Source organism: Procambarus clarkii, chromosome 39 (genome assembly GCF_040958095.1).
Source record: "Procambarus clarkii isolate CNS0578487 chromosome 39, FALCON_Pclarkii_2.0, whole genome shotgun sequence".
Lineage (NCBI taxonomy): Eukaryota > Metazoa > Arthropoda > Malacostraca > Decapoda > Cambaridae > Procambarus > Procambarus clarkii.
In genome coordinates this window covers 4282156-4301050 of record NC_091188.1, presented here as the reverse complement: position 1 = coordinate 4301050, position 18895 = coordinate 4282156, and the positions used below count along the sequence as shown (strand labels likewise).

General features: G+C 42.9%; 1 protein-coding gene across 1 annotated transcript in view; it reads left to right on the top strand.

Moving 5' to 3' along the window:
- LOC123760316 (filamin-type immunoglobulin domains fbug) overlaps nucleotides 1-18895 on the top strand; it is a 129600-nt gene that overhangs the window by 109193 nt on the left and 1512 nt on the right. The window contains 19 exon segments of the mRNA XM_045745894.2: nucleotides 6859-7080; nucleotides 7263-7540; nucleotides 7770-7887; nucleotides 8194-8331; nucleotides 8660-8833; nucleotides 11244-11383; nucleotides 11512-11715; nucleotides 12901-13099; nucleotides 13262-13368; nucleotides 13485-13640; nucleotides 14058-14211; nucleotides 14690-14851; nucleotides 15258-15638; nucleotides 15755-15921; nucleotides 16127-16333; nucleotides 16538-17419; nucleotides 18155-18253; nucleotides 18428-18548; nucleotides 18673-18854. Of these exon segments, the coding sequence (XP_045601850.2) occupies nucleotides 6859-7080; nucleotides 7263-7540; nucleotides 7770-7887; nucleotides 8194-8331; nucleotides 8660-8833; nucleotides 11244-11383; nucleotides 11512-11715; nucleotides 12901-13099; nucleotides 13262-13368; nucleotides 13485-13640; nucleotides 14058-14211; nucleotides 14690-14851; nucleotides 15258-15638; nucleotides 15755-15921; nucleotides 16127-16333; nucleotides 16538-17419; nucleotides 18155-18253; nucleotides 18428-18548; nucleotides 18673-18854 (4091 nt within the window).

Genomic DNA, 18895 nt, shown 5'->3' with positions numbered 1-18895 from the left:
CTGGTTGTTTACATGCAGGCTTGGGTAGTGACTTGCCTCAACAGTACTGGTACTGTTGCTGGCTAACAGTAGTAGTTACCCGGCTAGCACCAGTACTGGTGCTAGCTGGGTAACCCCACTAGTTACTTCCGGGGTCAGTACTAATCCTTGTGGAAACCCCAGTGGTAACTGCAGCGTGGTAACAGTTTTCTTTAATCATCATTTAAATTTTTTTCAGATTAAAAATTCTCTAGTGCTCTAATTTAGTGCATAACTAAACGCACTTTTTATTCTTTCTTTATTTTGTAGTTTGAAATGTTATTACTATTATAGGGAACTCTCAAAAGCTTTTTTAAGTCCATGAAATGCCACCTATTCTTCCACTTTGTTGAATTTATACTGTTGCGGAAGCTCACTAAGTTTGACATAGTGTACAAGATTTTCACAACCTATAACAGAATTGTTTGATTAGTAACACATTTCTCCCTCCAGATTTTTCACTTACTTTTTTCTTCTTGGTTTCTAAAGTATTTTAACAGACGCACTTGTCAGGTAGATAGGATCTTTGTTTAGAGGGCCTCTCACTATCCTTTTATATTCTGGCAAACAATTGAAAATTTGCCATTTGCTGTTAATTTACCCATCTTGACATGACAATCTGAATAATCCAAAAGTGGTTAGCAAAGTTCTTTCTCACATTCTTCTAGGTTCCAGGGTGATGTCTGATCCTACAGCTTTATTTTATCAATATTTATTTATAGTGTCTATATTTTCGTATTTATTTCAGTGAACTTCATTTTATTAATTTGTTGCTGGTATAATGTTGGTTCACTAAACAAAAATATATTCCATATACACTGAATTTGTTTAATGCCTTACACATGTCTTTCGTTGGTTCAGTGATATTTTAAAGTGTTTTCTGTATTTTTATTCTTTTGCTGTTACACTATTACTTTTTCAAAATATATTTATTCTCACTTTATTGCATTAATTTAAAACCAGTTTAAATTTCTGAGAGGTTTATAAGTTAAGATGTTTTCTCTTTGTTCCAAAACTCTTGCCTTCTTTTCCATTGGTTTCCATCACCTGTTTAGCAAATTTTTGTATTTTTCCTGTATTCTAGTCGAGGACTGAGCAATGTTTTGCATAATACATACTGTATGCAGCCGAAATTATTATATCCAATACTTTATTAGTTTTATAAAATATTCATATACACCTTAATTTAATTAGGTTTCTTTGGAATGCTGTTTTGGTTAGGTCTTTATACAGTACCGTTCCATCTTTAATATTCCAGTCTATCATGTTTGTATTTCACATTTTCCAGTTCTGTATCTGTTTTGATGTAGCTTGTTTATTCAGAGATTCTTGGCTCCCCCCCCCCCCCCCGCAAACAGAATATAGGTGTATATTTGTATGTGTGACCAAACGCTTGCTATAAGTACAATACTATCATTTTAGGAGGATGGGTTGCCAATTTTATGTCTGGTACATTTAAATTAAAAAATTGAATTATCAAATCAAATTGAGAAATTTAATTGTCCATTTACCTTTTGTTTCAGCTTCATAAGCTGTCCGAATTTTAGTATAAACTAAAGTTTCCTAACCTGAATTTACCCGAGGGCCACTAACACATTAGTGGCCTCGAGGAGGACAGGAAACCAGCGGCTTGTCAAAGGTCCCCTCATTTGTCCTGATAATTGCTTTTCTCTTTCTTGGTCGACTCTGCTAATAAGCCCATTTTCATGAGGGTTTCTACATTCAATATTGTGCATGTTAACCTACTCTTACCAAGGGTATGATATGACTACTTTGTAAAATTGTTGATTGTATTGTTACTTTTTCTCACCTCGGCTTCCCTATTGGGGTTATACTGACACAAGTTTCCACTTTCTCAGTTGCGATTTGTCAAGCATCCAGGACGGACCCAAACGTCACTTTCATTTTACTTCGTGTGTGGGGTTTGGGTTATTTATTTACTACATTCTCTTTATATTTATTTATACACAAATATTTTTGTCTCCTTGCACGTAAATTTGCAATGTTTGGGATTTGTATATTGTTCTGTGCAGTCAAACTTCATTAACTTGAAGAGGATCTCTTACCAGTACCGTACTGTTATTTCTTCAAACACCCTTTTTTCCTTTTTTTGTAATGTGATTTCACTAAAGATAGTCTTATTTGATTTAGTTTCAGTTAAGCAGCTCACTCATTTTTATTCATAGGCCTGCATTTTTTAATATTCAGTCCATCCAGTTTTTATGTAAATTTTGTATGAAATTAAATTTTTTTTTGGCATGGCTATTTGCATTTAATTGTAATCTATTATTCAGTGTTCCTCGTTTGACAATTTGACTAATAAACTCAACCTTCTAACTCTATGCTAATGTTTTTCTCAAGTCAATAATTCATTACTTAAGATTTTTTTTTTACTTGGCTTCATCTTTACTGTCACCTTTGTAAATCTGTCCGGATACTTGTTCTTGCACTGTCTTTGTTTTCTTCATCTTTTCTCCGTTATTGTTCTATTTACTTAACATAGGTGAAGACTGAAGATTAACTAAGTGTGTGTGTGTGTGTGTGTGTGTGTGTGTGTGTGCGTGTGTGTGTGTTTGGATTGTAATGCATTGCACATTCTTCTGTAGCCTGTTATTTGTTCGATTATACTAAAATATTGTGCTCTTCATTAGCTGTTTTTTATCAGGTTTTCCTCTTGCACAAGTCTATCGGCTCATGATGCCACGATCTTCACACTCAAACACTGTCCATTCCACGTTTTCTGTTATGATATGTATTTATCCTTGATCTAACATTTGCATTTATGGGGATTTATCTGACCTAAGCTGTTTCTTGCTCTCTAACTGCTCTCTGCCTTGCAGCTTTTACATGGCTTGCTTTTATCTTGGATTTATATTATTTTAATTCTTAATTAACAGACTGGATTTCTTTTTATTTCCTTTATATTTTTACAATTTCTTATTTTAATTTGCTCAGTATATGGCAATGTTTAACTGTTTCTAATTCCCTCTAATGTTTTATTAACCTTGTTTATCTTACCATGAAAGTTTACATTTATGTGCTTTAACATTTCTTTAACGAAATCCTCCTCCCTCATCTCATTACGAATTAGAATTAGAAACGTTTTCATTACTAATTCAAATCGTTACAATAATGGCTGGACTAAGCAGTCTAAAGCACTTATATTTTTTATATAAATTGAGTAACAATTAGCTTAGAATTTGAAGTAATTATATGGTGAATTTTAATGGACTGAAATGAGAGAGAAAGAGAGAAAGAAAGAGAGGGGGAGGGAGGGAGAGAAAGGGAGGGAGGAGAAACGAGAGAAGAGAGCGTGCAGGCGCACCTATTTGTATCTGCAATATCGAGCTTCAACTGTAGGGATCCCGCTTCCTAGATTGATAAAATTACTCACGAAGTACTATTCTCTTATGTCTACTTTTAAAATTGCGGATGACGTTTGTCATCTACTACCATCTCATCTACGTCACTATTTTCCTACTCTCATACTAGAGATGTTTTTCATAATATGTCTAGTTCTTCCGTGACTCTAACTTCCACTTGTGTCGTCTTGTTACAATGTTGTTCATTGTAAAGATTACCTCCATTGCTACCCCCTGTCAATTCCTCCAGGTATTTTCTCCTATCTTCTTCAGCCTTTCTTCATACCCTATTCCACGTGGTCTTGGGTCAAGCCTTTGGTGCATGTCTCTGTACTTATTCAAATTTATGGATCTTTTTTTTTGAGGTGGACACTGTCGGTGCTGCATACTAAATCTTACGAATGAATGTCTTATTTAGTTTGGCGAATGCTATTCTGATACTTACAAGATTCGAATATGTTGTTGATATGCTATTCATGTGTGCTTCTGGGGTATCACTGGGTATTGTATCTGCTTCTAGGTATTCTTCTTTGCTTGATTCAGGAAAGTGGTTCCCCCTTCATTGTGTATTATCTTCTTGGCCTACTTGGTTTCAGTTTCTGTTTTAGTCACTTTACAATTATTTGTATTTAACTCTACTGACTTTTTTGCAATGTATTGCAATTCTCTTCTATTTTGATCGTTCTCGCCAGTTTAGCATTTTCAGCAAACACATGAATGAACTTACTTTCTGCCAAGTCTTTGAGAGACTGATTAGAAGAATTGTTCGAGAACAAGTAAATGTTTTGTTTCCAAACATCGACATGCATTCACCGATGGAAAGTCCTACGTAACCAATGTGTTCTACAAGATGACAGCAATCAAATAGGAAAGAGAGGACTGAACAGACTGCATCTTCCTCGATTGTGAGTGTGTGTGTGTTTGACACTGTTCCTCACAAGTAGTCCTATGGAAACTACAGGAGGAGGATGGTGTATTGGTTTGAGTGCTATGTTGTATGAAGGACTTTACATTAATCCATACAGGATTAATGTAAAGGGTCTCGGTGAGCTATGACATATCATAATGGAGAGATGATGAGTGGAGTTCTTTAAGAGTTGGTAGTAGGGTTTATCCTATTCCTAGTGTACTTGGAGAGGATTTCGGCAGTTCTACTTCCCAGCCTGGAGCCACACCTTGGTCCTAGGCCGGGCCTCGGGGTCCAGAGTTTCGAAAGGCTGTGTGAGCCTCTTAGGCCACTAATCTTCATTCCCTCTGGTTTGATTAGTCTTATTACGTAATTGTAATCGAAATCCAAAAGTATATGATGTCTGATGCTTTTAAATATTTAATAAAAAAACATAAATTTTTTGTGCGGAAGACAACTTGACTGGCCTTCCAGCAACTTTCCGAACGTCTCCTTGGTGTCTGTTCTGGTAAATTTATCTGAAGATGCCAGCGTAGAGGAACCCTCTGTGTGTGTGTTAATGTGAGTGTGGGGTCATTTCCAGTGTCAGCGTGGTATTGACGGTGTCAATGTGTCGCTCTACACTTCACGGCTGTCAAATGTTTTTAATGTTTAATATTTAGATTATTGTTTACAGAGGCGTGTTTCGGATTTCAATCTTCCGCACAGTTTGCGAATGTCATTTGGTACGAGTTTCTGAAATACTCGTTTATATTTATGATAGCGTGTATTTAAATGTATACACAGTTTGCTGTGATCCGTGTTTGTGATGTATATACAGTACACTGAGTAAGTTTTACATTTTGTGTCAATACCGTATATACGGTATTCATACCCTACACTGGGTAAAATGCACAAACTTTCCTTGTTTGTGTGAAAGTTTCACAAATCTTGTCAGCTCAAGATTGCTCGATTGTCATCTATCTGCAGATAATTAGATTGCAATTAGTTGGCATATTACAACTACAAGCCTCTTGAGAACCACCTCTTCAGTTTCTATTCTACACTGACAAATGACCTCAAGACACATAACAGCGATGAATGACTCTTTAAGAGTCCGTCGGACGGGTCGCAGACCACCGCAGTTGGCACTAACACTGTCTCGAGTCTCTTCTCCAGATTCTAGATTATTACTTTTCTTCTGGTGTGAGATTTAACTTCAGCAAATGACATATAAATACTGTACTACGATGGTGCAAACTCCGTGGCATCCTTGGGCCCAACTTGGCGGTCTTTGCCTAACAAATTTGTTATATATATAAAGAGTATATATACCTCTTGAGTTTTGGATCTGTTTTGATACTAAATGATAACTTCTGAACACTCTTCTGTAAAGTGATATTTTTGGGGGGAAAATTACGTTCTAATTCACATGTTCTGTATTTTGCATGTCACATTACATTAAAAAAAAAACTTACTTCGACTAATGCTGTGCTGTCAGTATTCATTAAGTGGTTATGCACATAGTTATCTAATATAACTTTTCCGACCATTCAGGAAGGTCTTCATTTCCGGTTTACACTGAAATATTATTTCTGTGTTGGTTTTCTATCATTTCCGTTCCGTTTTCTAATTTGTTTCCTCACACATGTATTTCCTTTTCAGGACGCTCGAGAAAACACCAGCGCGCTTACTAACAGTACTAACCCTTGTTTCTACCACTTAGCTTATAGCCTTGGCATGGGTGTGGCGAGGCACGGCCGCCCTTCCTCACCCCCCTCCACGCCTGAGGAAGGCCTCGAATTTGTCGCACTCTTGCATGACTTTTATTTTATATTTTTTTTTGCACTAGCTACATTTAACCTTCCCGGTGAGCATGGTTTAAACCCGCTGTTTATAGGAGTACACGTTAGTTGTGGTGGTGGGTGTGGCTTGCCTAGCGTATTGACCGTGAGGAGGTGATGGCTGCTCTCGTGCCGCTTCATGACACACGACCACCCACTACCAGTCTGACTTACATTATCCGCCAATGACTCTTTTTCTTTCAGACGCGGGACGTGCGCACGACGCAGAGACTTCGAGGTGGCTCATACTCAGACTTGCCTTTTTTTTCATGAGTGACAAAGTTTATTTTGACAAACAGTAGTTACCTAAAGATGAATCTCTTAATGACCATTGACCATGTGTGCCCCTGAAATGACCGTGTTAACCTGACCTATGGCATCCAGTATCTTCCTCCTAGCCTAACATTAACTGGTATGTTATGCCAGGCGTCCTCTCTCCATCCCGTGTTCCTCCGCCACTGTCTTACCATCCCTGGCTGGAAAAAATAACCAAGTTTGCTAGCTGTGATAATTACACCCCAGCCTTCTCCCGGTCCTGCTTTATCCACCATCCTCATAATACCTGTAATGTTGTTAACCGAGACTGCCTGTCTACCTGTGCCCATATCTGCCAGCTCCTTTACCTGTATCCTTACCTGCTCATGTGCCCACAAGGCCCCCTTCCCCCAAACTGATGCCCCAGGCATTCTTGCCCACCACCAACCCCGGCGTAGCATAGGGCCACACTAACTGGGCCGCGTCTGTATAGGCCCCAATGGACTCACCGTGGCATCGCAGATCCGCGACAACGGCGATCACACCTTCAGAGTGGAGTTTGCACCTCGCAATGCTGGCGAGCATAGAATCCACGTGGCGTACGGCGGCGAGGAGATCCCTGGCTCCCCCTTCAGCTGTAAGGTGTACGACGTGTCGGCCATCAAGGTTCGCCCAGTTGATCGTGGCATGGTCGCCAAGCCTGTCACTTTTCTTGGTAAGTTTCTATTACTCCCGCACTAGATTAAAATCTAATTGTGGTCAAAATGCTACCACGCATTTGTAGTTATTTGTGGAATATCAAATTTGGTGTAAACTAACAACAAATCCATCATTAATAAATTCTGAGTTCAATAGCAGCAGTACAGAGTTAACCCAAGTTATGGTTATGTCCCGCAGTGGAGACGAATAATGCTGGACCAGGAAACCTGGAGGTGACTGTCAACAATGGTCAGGTCCCCACCAGCGCCCAGGCTCAGGGCAATCATGTCTACGCCATTTCCTTCACTCCCAAAGAAGCCAAGCCACATGTGGTGGAGCTCAAGTTTAACGGGGAGAACGTGCCGGGCTCGCCGTTCTCGTGCGAGGTGGTGGACGTGTCGCGAGTGACGGTGGCTGGCACCGGACTGGAGAAGGTCCCCGTCGACCTGCCGGCAACCTTCACTGTCGACTCTCAGGTCGGCTCATAACGTCTCTTCATCGTCTAGTTCATAACAAAAGAATACAAGGGTCAATCTCTTAAAGATTCAATCACAAGTATATATCTGTTTGCTTTATCACAATTTTGCTTTTCTCAAGTTCTTGTATTTAAAATATGATGTAATTCTGAACAAGAACCATATGAAACTTGTCACTGTGTCACAAAGCGCTAGAGTTAATGTTTTGTGTCGTATTCTGTGGGTGCAGGCAAGTGAGGAGCAGCTGGAGGTGAAGGTGTTGTCTCCGTCCCGCCAAAACCTGGAGCCCCGCGTCTCTACCAACGACGAGGGTAAACTCCTGGTGGAGTACACCCCCACTGAAGTCGGTCAGTTGTGCACCTCCTCCACATCATTATTCATTCAAAATCAAAGAATTTATTTTATTTCTGAAATCTTGTCACAAATATAACAATTCTAATAGTTACACATTTGAACTTTTGTCCTTTAGTTTTAAAATGATACGAGACACTGTCACAGTGATCACGTTACTGGGTAACTGGGCCAATTGGCGCTCCAATTTCACGCCTTCCTTTCCTGTGGAGCAAAACAATGGAAAACATATTTCAGTGTTAGTGTTTCTGGCATTAGAGGGCTGTGTGTGTTTATTTACTACTTGTGTCGTGTTGCTGCAGGTGACCACAGCGTGGAGGTGCGGGTGGCGGGGATGTTGGTGCCAGGGTCGCCCTTCCTCGTCAAGGCCTACGACGCCACCAAAGTCAGGGTCACCGAAGTCGCCACGGGTATCGTCGCTAAGCCCGTCTACTTCTCCAGTCAGTCTTCATAATTATCGTTTTTTTTTGTTTACTGATATCTCTATATTATTTGCAATACCCGTATAATAAACAAGAATTATTGATGCTAGTGAACACAGAGAAATGAGCCTTTTAGTAAGAGATAGTTATTAAGACACTATATCCACACATCTGAAAACAAAGGAAGTGACGACGTTTCGCTCCGTCCTTGATAATGGTCCAAGATGGACCGAAATGTCCTGGCCTTTATTTTCAGATGTACGAGGCTGGTGCCTCACTGTTTCAGCCACGTTATTGTGTCTGTCTGGAAATTGTAATTTAATGTATGCGTTGTGTTGGGCCACAGTCGACGCGTCGCAGGCCGGCGCTGGCAACCTGGAGATCATCGTGTCGGTGAATGGTCGCAACGTCCCCAACTACGTCCAGTCTGAAGGTCATGCCAGGTTCCGGGTGAATTTCAAGCCCAAGGAGGCCGCCGTCCATACACTCTCGGTCAAGTTCAATGGCTTGCCTGTTCCAGGTGAGTGACAAGTGCCTTGCTTGTGAACACGAATGTTGGCGGCACGGCATCTTGTGAATGTTCGTGCTAGATCAAGGAGAATGTTAACACCTTGGGTGAATAATCACGCCTGGGATGTGAGCATATAGACAAAAGTTACACAAAAATAAGTGTCCTCAGCACAAAAATTACCCTAAATATATCAGTGTATGGGAACAAAAAAACAATGAGATAGAGCCATGATAAGCTGATAACCAGATACCTGCCACTACGGAGGGGGGGGGGGTTGCAGATATGCTATCCTGGTTATCATACGGGCAGAGAAACGACACTCAGAGGGCTAGACTTAAAACAGATGTGCTACGATACTTGTCAGTTTTTTATTTAGAAAGTGGGGACCTAAATATTTTGACGAGGAAGGGGGGGAGACATGGGAGATTGTGGAGGGGTCACGGGAGCTCGTATGGGGTTACGGGAGCCGAGTCCTGACACTGACACAAGTCTAGATGACCTCGTAGCGTGGGTGTACAGTGTAAGCCAGAGAACAGACAACAAAAGTGTTGTATACATAACCATCCTGGTTTACTCGTGTAAACCCACCAACACTGCTACTGGCTCAGGATCCTGCGGTGTTATTATTTATTAATGTCGTGTATAGCTGAATACTGTTGATAAGTTGCTTTGGTAATTCGACAAAACTGAACTGGTTTTTGCTTTGTTTTATATATACATTGAGTGCAGGTGAGGAAGGACAGGTGTGATGTCAACAGAGCTAATGATACACGCAGATAAATCTGATTTTATCGTGGAAGTGACGGTTTGGCCACAGCCACAACACTGGTGGTCTGTCTACCACACCTGACCCATTGTCCGTGTATTCCCCCCCCCCCACCCAACCTTCTTCCCCCTCTCCCCCACATATACCCCCAAGCACTTCACATTCACCGCCCCTCCCCCCCCCACCCCTATTATTTTGTTTACCATTCAGTTGACGAGTGGTCCTGGTGGTGTGTTGACTGTGTACAAGTTTTCACCTGATTTAATGGATGTGAAGCCAGACTTGGAGAGGCGCCGGCTGCCCCTGAGCTGCTAGGTAGTGTGACACAGGAGTGTCCTTTCTTCAAGTGAGGGGCGGGCATGTCGGCGCGTCCCGTCCCCACAAGTACTGGGTATGACTGCATACCCTGCCGGAAGATGGGTGGTTATTATTTGGCATGCTGAGGTGCCCATAACCAAGGACGTAACGCCAATCCACTCACTAGACAGACCCAGTGGTGCTTAACCTGAGGAAACGACATGCACAGCGCCACCTTAAGTGTCGTGTTATCGTATTAGATATGAGTGTGCAAACGCGCGTCGCGAAGAACGTGGTTAAGCGGAATTTGGTTGATAAATGGGTATAAGTGACGCTAGGAAGCGGAAATAAGAAGATATATAGCCGGGAGGACCTGGAGGCAGCCATCATGTTCAAGAGTTTGGTCCGCAGGTTGTCCCAGACGGACCTGCCTGGGGTACCCCTTCACGGTAAGTCTCCCCCCCCCCCCTCCATACACACTCGCATGAGCACACAAGCAAACACAAGCACGCGCCCACATGGAAAAACATGCAACGAAATGGCGAATTCGGATAGATTTTACAGAGATGCGCAGATCTCAACCCTGGGGTCGGAAGTCAGGCAATATGGGACATTCTACAAGGTAATGTTTCAAGGGAGTGCATGTTTTCCTCTTGCCTAGTTAACACATGGTGTGTTGCACTTGAGTTTGTTTAGAGCTGTCAAATACGTCTGTATCCCTGACGTATTCTGGCCTCTTATTACTTCGCATTGCCGAGTTCTTGCCATATTAGTTCCGTATATAAATGTCTGTTCCTACTAATCATAATATTTAATGGCACAGCTTTCAGGTATTTGTGAATTTGTTAGATCAGTAAAATTATCAGATATTCGTTTCATTTTCTTTGTCACTGCTAATGAAATACTGTACCTATATTAATTTATGAAACTAGTTTGCTGCAGGCTATCTTTGCAAGCAAGTCAACAGTGTCGTGCTTTGAGATGCTAACATGCATTGGTATCCAGAGGAATTTAATCTCAAACCTGTTTAATTTGGCAGTCATTTGTTTGAATATCTGATTATTTTCTGGGTGCTACTACTATGGGCTTTCAATACCAAGAGTGCACTCTGTGAGTCGCGTTTTATAATTCTACTTGTAAATTCAGTGGCAAGGTATATGCCTACGAGTTGGGGCAGAGTCGTGCTAACCCAGTCATTGACACACTTCATTAATGTATGAGATACATCAGCTCTCATCAACTATGTCTGTATAGCACTGATACACGGTATGCACAACACTTGCCCACTCCCCCCAACACACACGTAACACTTGCCAGGGCTAGGGTGCGCGCTAACGCATACTGGTGTCCTGACAGGGTCACCGTTCAAGTGTCGTGTGAGTGACAGCAGTCAGGTGGTGGTGTCCGGCGCGGGGCTCAAGATGTCCTCCCTGGCGCGGGCCGCAGTCATCACAGTGGACCCGCGCACCGCCGACGTCACCGACTGCCTCGTCCAGGTCAGTTCACGCCCTAAATTCAGCAAGTCTCGCGTTCTCTTCATATCTGTCACACTCATGTATATGGTCGTGTATATAAAACCTATTTTGATTACCTTTTGAAAAGTCAAATGATATTGTGTGGGCAGGTTACATCGCCGTCAGGAGCGCACGTGCCGGTCAAGCTGTGCGGTGAGCTGCCCAAGAAGATGACGGCAGAGTTCCAGCCGCTGGAGGTGGGCCCGCACACCATCAATGTCATCATGGATGGCGAGAGCGTCGGTGGCTCGCCCTTCACCTGCAACATCTATGATGTCACCAAGGTGCAGGTCACCGGCCTCGACCACTCTAAGGTCAGTTGCATTACCGTAGTATTAAACAACAATGCATGCCATGCGCTGCATGCGGCTGCCTGCCCACTACAGCGCGGGTCATAAGGTCACTCTTGCACCCGAGAGTAGTGTAGGAGGAGACGGCCGTAACCTGTGACCTGCTGTACAGTTTGACAGGTCTGAGGAATATTTCGGTGTCCTTGTCAGGACGACTTGTTTGATCCATTGTCATCATCTCATTTGCACATACGTTTCAGACTCAGGTCAATTATTGTGCATATAGTGCAGCTGCGCCCAGCACCTCCACAAATGATCTCAAATTATAATTGTAATTGAAACTTTATTTTAAAACACCTTTTGAGGTGTTCAGAACTACTGTATGCTAAAAATTAAATCGTATTTATTGCCTTAAATTGCTAAAAGTAATATTTACCCGGGTGAAGCTCTTGCAGATGTGAACATTGGGTCAAGCGAGGTGTTACCGAGGACAGAGCTGGCCTGCTGTGTATCTAGGCTTCGGGGGAGTTGGAAGGACCCAGTAGTCTGTAAACAGGCACCAGTGGCCAGGAGGAACAGAGGGTCCAGTCAGTGTTCTCCACACACAATGTCAACAAGTCCTTCTTTTCAGCAACATAAACAATGTAGCATTAAGGTCATAAACACAAAGGTGCAAAGAAATCTGAATTAAAGATTGGCAACAACCTGGTCTCACAAGTTTATTTTTATGAGTCAACCTGACCAAGGGCGAGGCTAGGGTGTTCACCCGTCCAGTTGCATAAAATTTAACTTATTGGATACAATAACGTAAATGACAATTATCTTTGAATAGTTAAATTACTGTTGAACGTCATTCATTTCTGTCAGCATGTTCAAAAACTTGCAAACATTTGGTACTGAGTCTACACACAGCCTGATCTTAACCACGTGTAAGGTGAGAGGTTGATGGGAAATGAGTAAAACGTTCTCACAACCACTATTGTTAGTATCAATCAAAATAGTGAGGTGTGTGTGTGGCTACTGTAGTTCTTCAGTAGCTATGCTACTGAAGAAGACCCTAACTATAGTAGCTAACGGTTGAAAACGTTATAGTTTTTTATATTTCAATGTGGTTTTCCGCACGCACACGCACACACAGTTGGTGTGGCGGTGGTTCATTACTGTGCTTCAATCACACAACTCGCAGAACTTGTAATCATCCTTTTGCAGGTGAACCGGCCGGTGACGTTTACGGTGGACGCCTCTCAGGCGGGCGAGGGCACGTTGGAGCTGGTAGTGACCACCGCCAAGGCCTCGGTCAGGGCAGAGGTCGCCGCCAGGTCACGTGGTCTTTATGACGTCACATTTACCCCACATGAGCCTATTCCACACTTCGTCAATATCACCTTCAACGAAGAGGATGTTCTTGGTTAGTAAAGATAGTAATCAAAACAGGTACGGAATATTGGATTATTCCGTACGATTATTCCTTATTTTAACAGAATATTGGATTATGATCTTGAAATATTTTCTACTCTTGAGGCTTCGTGGATCACATTTCATCCTTTGATTACACAATTGCTCTCTTTAGGGTCACCCTTCAAGTGTGACGTCCGAGAGCTGGAGCCTCGAGAGGTACGGCACCTACAGCGTAAAGAGAGCCAGATGGTGACAGCAAAGGGAGACGGACTTAAGCAGGTGAGAAAGAAAGATGGTAAATGTAAACGTTGCCTTAGAAACTAGAAACAACTGAATTAGGTGTAGTGGAACCAGACAGATACTTGCCTTAATAACGAGTGACCTCTGTACCGCAGGTGGTGACCGGCAGCACGGCGTCCTTCACAGTGGACACCAAGGGTCTTGACGGGGAACTTGACATCCGTGTCACAGGCCCTGATGGTGGGCAGGTCCCCGCCAGGCTTGTCAAACTCCGTAGTGGTCTGCATCGCGCTGAATACCGGGCCGACCAGGTGAGGTTACAGAGCCATATTCTAAGATAGGACACGTCTAACGGAACACGGCTATAGCCAGAGACGGGATAACACTGAAACTATTGTTTATGTAATAATCTAAATTGAGGTCTAATAGAGACCTTTTGTGCCCTCTGTAATGCTTTTTGCGCTACCGCTCACAGGATAAGTATGGGGTGCACAATGAACTAGCCGCCTCCGGCGGCAAAAATACAAAATCAAATCCAATGATATATAGGGTACATTTGTTAGCAGAGAGATTGGACACAGCCATGGACAAAACAAAAGGACTCACCTGTAATGAAAGTGTATAATGCTAAGATAAAAATTCATAGAAAATTGTCACGTCAATCAAGCAAGGCAATGATTTTAATCTTTTATTTTTGTGGTACTGTAATGGAGTGTTGATTTGAACAGGTTGGGTCGTACGGCGTGGCAGTGCTGCATCAGGGCGCCCCCATCACCGGCACACCTTACACTGTGGAGGCCGCCGACCCTCGTAGGGTCGCCCTCCAGCCTGCAGGAGACTGCTTCTCTACACACGAGTGTGCACTTAAGGTGGACGCCTCAGGTCAGTCACACGGGGTAACATGCTCCTGGCTCAGGTCAGTCACGGGGTAACTTGCTCCAGCCTCAGGTCAGTCACACGGAGTAACATGCTCCATTCCTCATTAAGGACACTAGACTGGGAGACTGATAAAGTTTCGATCGATCAGTATTTTTCAAATCGGAAAACAAATGGCGAGGTAGAAAGTTATCAACTAGTTTATTTTTCCATTGTGGTAGTTAACTACACTAGTTAGTAAAGTCTCCAGACTGGTGTAGACTGTGCTGCTCTTAACTCATCATTGCAGTTAAGTAGAAGGATGGGAAATTCATCAGAGTTCCTTAATAGGTTTGTAGTATAACATGTGTGAAATTCTCATAAAAATATTACTGTACAGTACTTGATGACCTGCACATTAATGTTTGTGCCTTTATAAATATTGTTTTGATGGTCATTTGACATTATTTGGATCATTGTATGTAAAATGTACATTTTTGTGCAGGCGCTGGGCGTGGAACACTGTCTGTGGGCGTACGGGCTGCCGGCCAGGATGTGAAGCACTCCATCAGGGACCTCGGCGGTGGTCTGTACAAGGTGCTCTTCTACCCCAGGGCTCCCATACCACACAAGCTGGATATACGCTACAATGGCGTCCCAGTTCAAGGTGTGTGACTACTACTGTCCTGTGCCTCGTTATTTCCTGATACAGACTCCTCTTGCTGTAAAGTGAGACATTAATTTAATATATATATAATATATAACACACACACACACACACACACACACACACACACCACAAGGGGGTATCTGGCAGTGCTCGGGTCTGTCTCTGTCCATCTCTCTCTCCTTTTTTTTCTTCGTTTTTATGTTCACTATGCATGGTTAATTTGCAATATAATTTTATTGGAGGTGTTGTGGTTTCTGTTCTTGGTTCAGGATTGTACCACAGGTCCAAGTATCGTCTTTAGTAGTGTTTATCTTTGTCACTGTATTCATTGTTCACCAACACCTGTTATTCTTTCAAACATATATAAATAAATAATAATTAACATTTCCAAATTGTTGAGCAGGAGGGCCATTGGAAGTGAGTGTACGTAACCCAGCTACTGGTCATGCTGTGACAGCCACGGGCATCGGCCTTCACCAGGCGAGAGTCAACAAGCCCACATCCTTCGTCATAGAGACCTTGGGTCAACCTTCAAAGGAGTTCGACGTTCTGATTACTGGGCCTCAAGACTGGGCTGTTCCAGTTAAGTGTTATCAACAGAAGGATGGTAACTTGCTGGCGGAATATACTCCACACATCCCCGGGACGTACAAGATAGATGTAATGTGCTCCACTAAACATGTCAAGGGCTCACCATTCCAGTGTACAGCCTACGATGCTTCCAAAGTGGTGCTAGACCACAGTAAATTGGTAACTGCTGTTGGTGAACCATGTTTGTTCAAATGTAAGTACTGTACTGGAAATCTGTATCAACTTTTATTTGTTAATATTGATTCAGTATATTTATTATGATATAATCCACTTCTTATTACAGAATGCTTTATTTGTTTGTCTTAACAGTGGACAAGTCTGAAGCGGGTATAGCTGATCTGGAGGTGCAGGTTGTGGCCCCGTCCGGAGTGTTGATGCCTCTGGAAGTGAAGAGCGGACCAGCGGGTGAGGCTGTTGAGTGGGTTCCTGATGCCCCAGGACAGTACAGAGTCGCCTTCCTTTACGGTGGGGAAGAGGTAAGCTCACACCTACATAATAACAACATTAGTGGAATTTAAGAATGTTTAAGTGACCCGAGACTGATGGATGCCTACTAAGTGAGGATCAGAAGCATTAAGCATATTACATACACCATATTCAAAGTTTTTATATTCTAAATATTTGAAACCTGTTTACTAAAGAAATGTATAATCTATTAAGATAATGTGTTCTTTGGTAAAGGTGCCGGGATCACCTCTAACAGTGGAGGTTGGGGAGTCAGGGTTGGCCAGCGTGAAGGGTTCCGGACTTGATGGCGGCGCTGTCAACACACCGCTCACCTTTATCATTGATGGACGTGGCCTCCTCGGCGAGCCCCACGTTACAGTTGATGGGCCAGACAGTGTAGCTCGGGTCAACGTTCGTAAGCAGGATGAAGGCCTTTACCAGGTGATTTATGTATATTTGTTGTGTGCTCTGTGTCATTACTGTTGTATGAAAAGGCATTTATTTTTGTTGTGTGCATATTTCATACCGTAAATAACATACCATGTATATTGTTTTATAGATAATGTACAATAATATACGATGACTTTCATTAATAATCAGAAAATAGTACTGAAACGACATAATAAAATTGACTTTTATCTGCAGGTAACATATGTGCCCCATGAAGTGGGTATCTTTGACGTGCGTGTCCAGTGGAATAAGCGAGATGTTGCAGGCAGCCCTTTCCACCCTAAGATTGTGGACCCTGCTCGTGTGAGACTCATTGGTGGGTGGGCAAGCCTACAAGATGCTGAGGGTCGCCTGGAGTTGACGCCTCGAGAGGAAAAACGGTTGGCCTTTGACGTGAGTGAAGCAGGCCCTGGAAGACTCCGAGGTGAGGTCACCCATGATGACCAGTCACTGGAAATAGGCATGGACCAAAATGGTTCCCGAGCACGTCTACTCTTTACCCCGCCAGATGAAGGTCTTTATGAACTGCGCTTGTGGTATGCAGATTTGCCCCTGCCAGATATGCCTGTACATGGCTGGGCCGAACCAATATCCACAGGCGACCACACGAGAGTCACTCTCCGTGGTCACGGCCTGACTGCAGCTCGGTGTGGCGATCAGTCAGAATTCATCATTGATGGCTCGGCAGCTGGCCCTGGTGCCCCTGACGTGACCATGAGTGGCACGAAGACTGACATAACTGTCTCGCTGACACACCAAGGAGGAGGCCTCTGGCGGGCAGTTTATACACCAATTGTGCCTGGTGCTTATTTACTCAATGTGATGTGGTCGGACCGCCAGGTGCGGGGTTGTCCACTCAAGGTCAATGTAGAGAGTGCAGCAGATGCCTCAAGAGTAGTGTGCTCGGGCGAGGGCCTCCGACACGGGATGGTCGGCAGTGAAATAAAATCATTCATCGACACTCGGCGAGCGGGTCCTGGCGAATTGACTGTCACTTGCTCAGGGCCTCAGAAGGTGGCTCTGTGTGACCTAGATGAACACGGAGATGGCACTTTCACACTCAACATCAGACCACAGGTACGATCTGAATGCCTATTGTTAAAAGTTTTGAAAACTATAAATTATAACGAACCATGTACAGTATATAGTATTCCGTTAACTAGTGGATTTTTGGGAAGCATTCGATTTACGCTGTTAGTTAAGTCTATGATAGTGTGATTTACAAAAAAAATGACAGCTATAAAGATTTCATTCAGACTGAAGGAGAGCAAGCATTACCTCCTCATGATGCTCCTTGTTCACACTAAACAACACACACTTCTTCCTAAGCATACATGCTTTAATCACGGTAGGTAAGTAATTATGAGGAAAAAGCACTAAGCCAGTTCGACTATATGACACTCTTAAAGTTAAACGACAGCAGGGAACTAAGATGGGACAGAGGGAAGGAATGGTGCCGTCACTTGTGCATCAATTAATAATAATTTACATGTACATGACCTGAATAACCCAACCGATTACAGTACCTGTCCCCAAATAATAACTCTCCTCTCCCTTCCACTCTCCCCTCATTTAATCGTAATACGTCGTCAGTGTGTGGACAGATTTTAGTAGTACTACACACAATGCAAAATATATTTGTTGGACAGATATACAATATTTATGACCATTATTTTGGTTACTAGTGCAGGGATGTATGATTATTTTTGTAGTAAGGAGAGGAAATAAAGTGTGAAGAGGGTAACGGAAGTAGATACATTAGTGTGAGTCGGTTAATAAATGTGATGCTAACAAGTTGCCTTCTATGGACAGGAGCCTGGACGGCATGCTCTGAGTGTGAGGTATGAGGGCGAGCATGTACCTGGATCACCCTACACTCTTAAGGTTGCTGGAGCTCCAGACCCATCTAAGGTAGCTCACATATTTGATCAAGGAATCTATTTTGTCTTTACCCCTGCTCAATAAATGTATTAATCTGCCTCGTATTACCTTTTATTAGTTTTACACTGATTTCGATACGACTCGCTAGTTTTACTCCTCATGATCTGCCAATATTTACTACTTGACATTCGTTTGCTCCTAAAGGTTCGTGTTTATGGCCCTGGTATTGAGCATGGAGTGTTGGCGTCATATCAGAGCCGCTTCATTTGTGACACTAGAGGAGCTGGTGCCGGCCAACTCACTGTCAGGATCAGAGGACCTAAAGGTGTGTTATGAAACGTGTTTATCGACGATAACTTTGAAACAGAATTACATCTGCATGATACTATGCTCATGAAACTGGTTATAATTTTGTATTAGTTTTCTGACATTTGTGGTGTGTTTACTAGGTGCCTTTCGTGTGGAGATGCAGCGCGAGTCTCAGAAAGATCGAACTATTTTGTGTAAGTACGATCCAACAGAGCCCGGAGACTACCGCATGGAAGTGAAGTGGTCGGGTGAGCATGTTCCCGGCAGCCCCTTTATAGTCATGATCTTCGACACTCAGGATGAACTCAACAGATATATGGCGGTTAGTTTTGTGTGTGTGTGTGTGTGTATATATATATATAT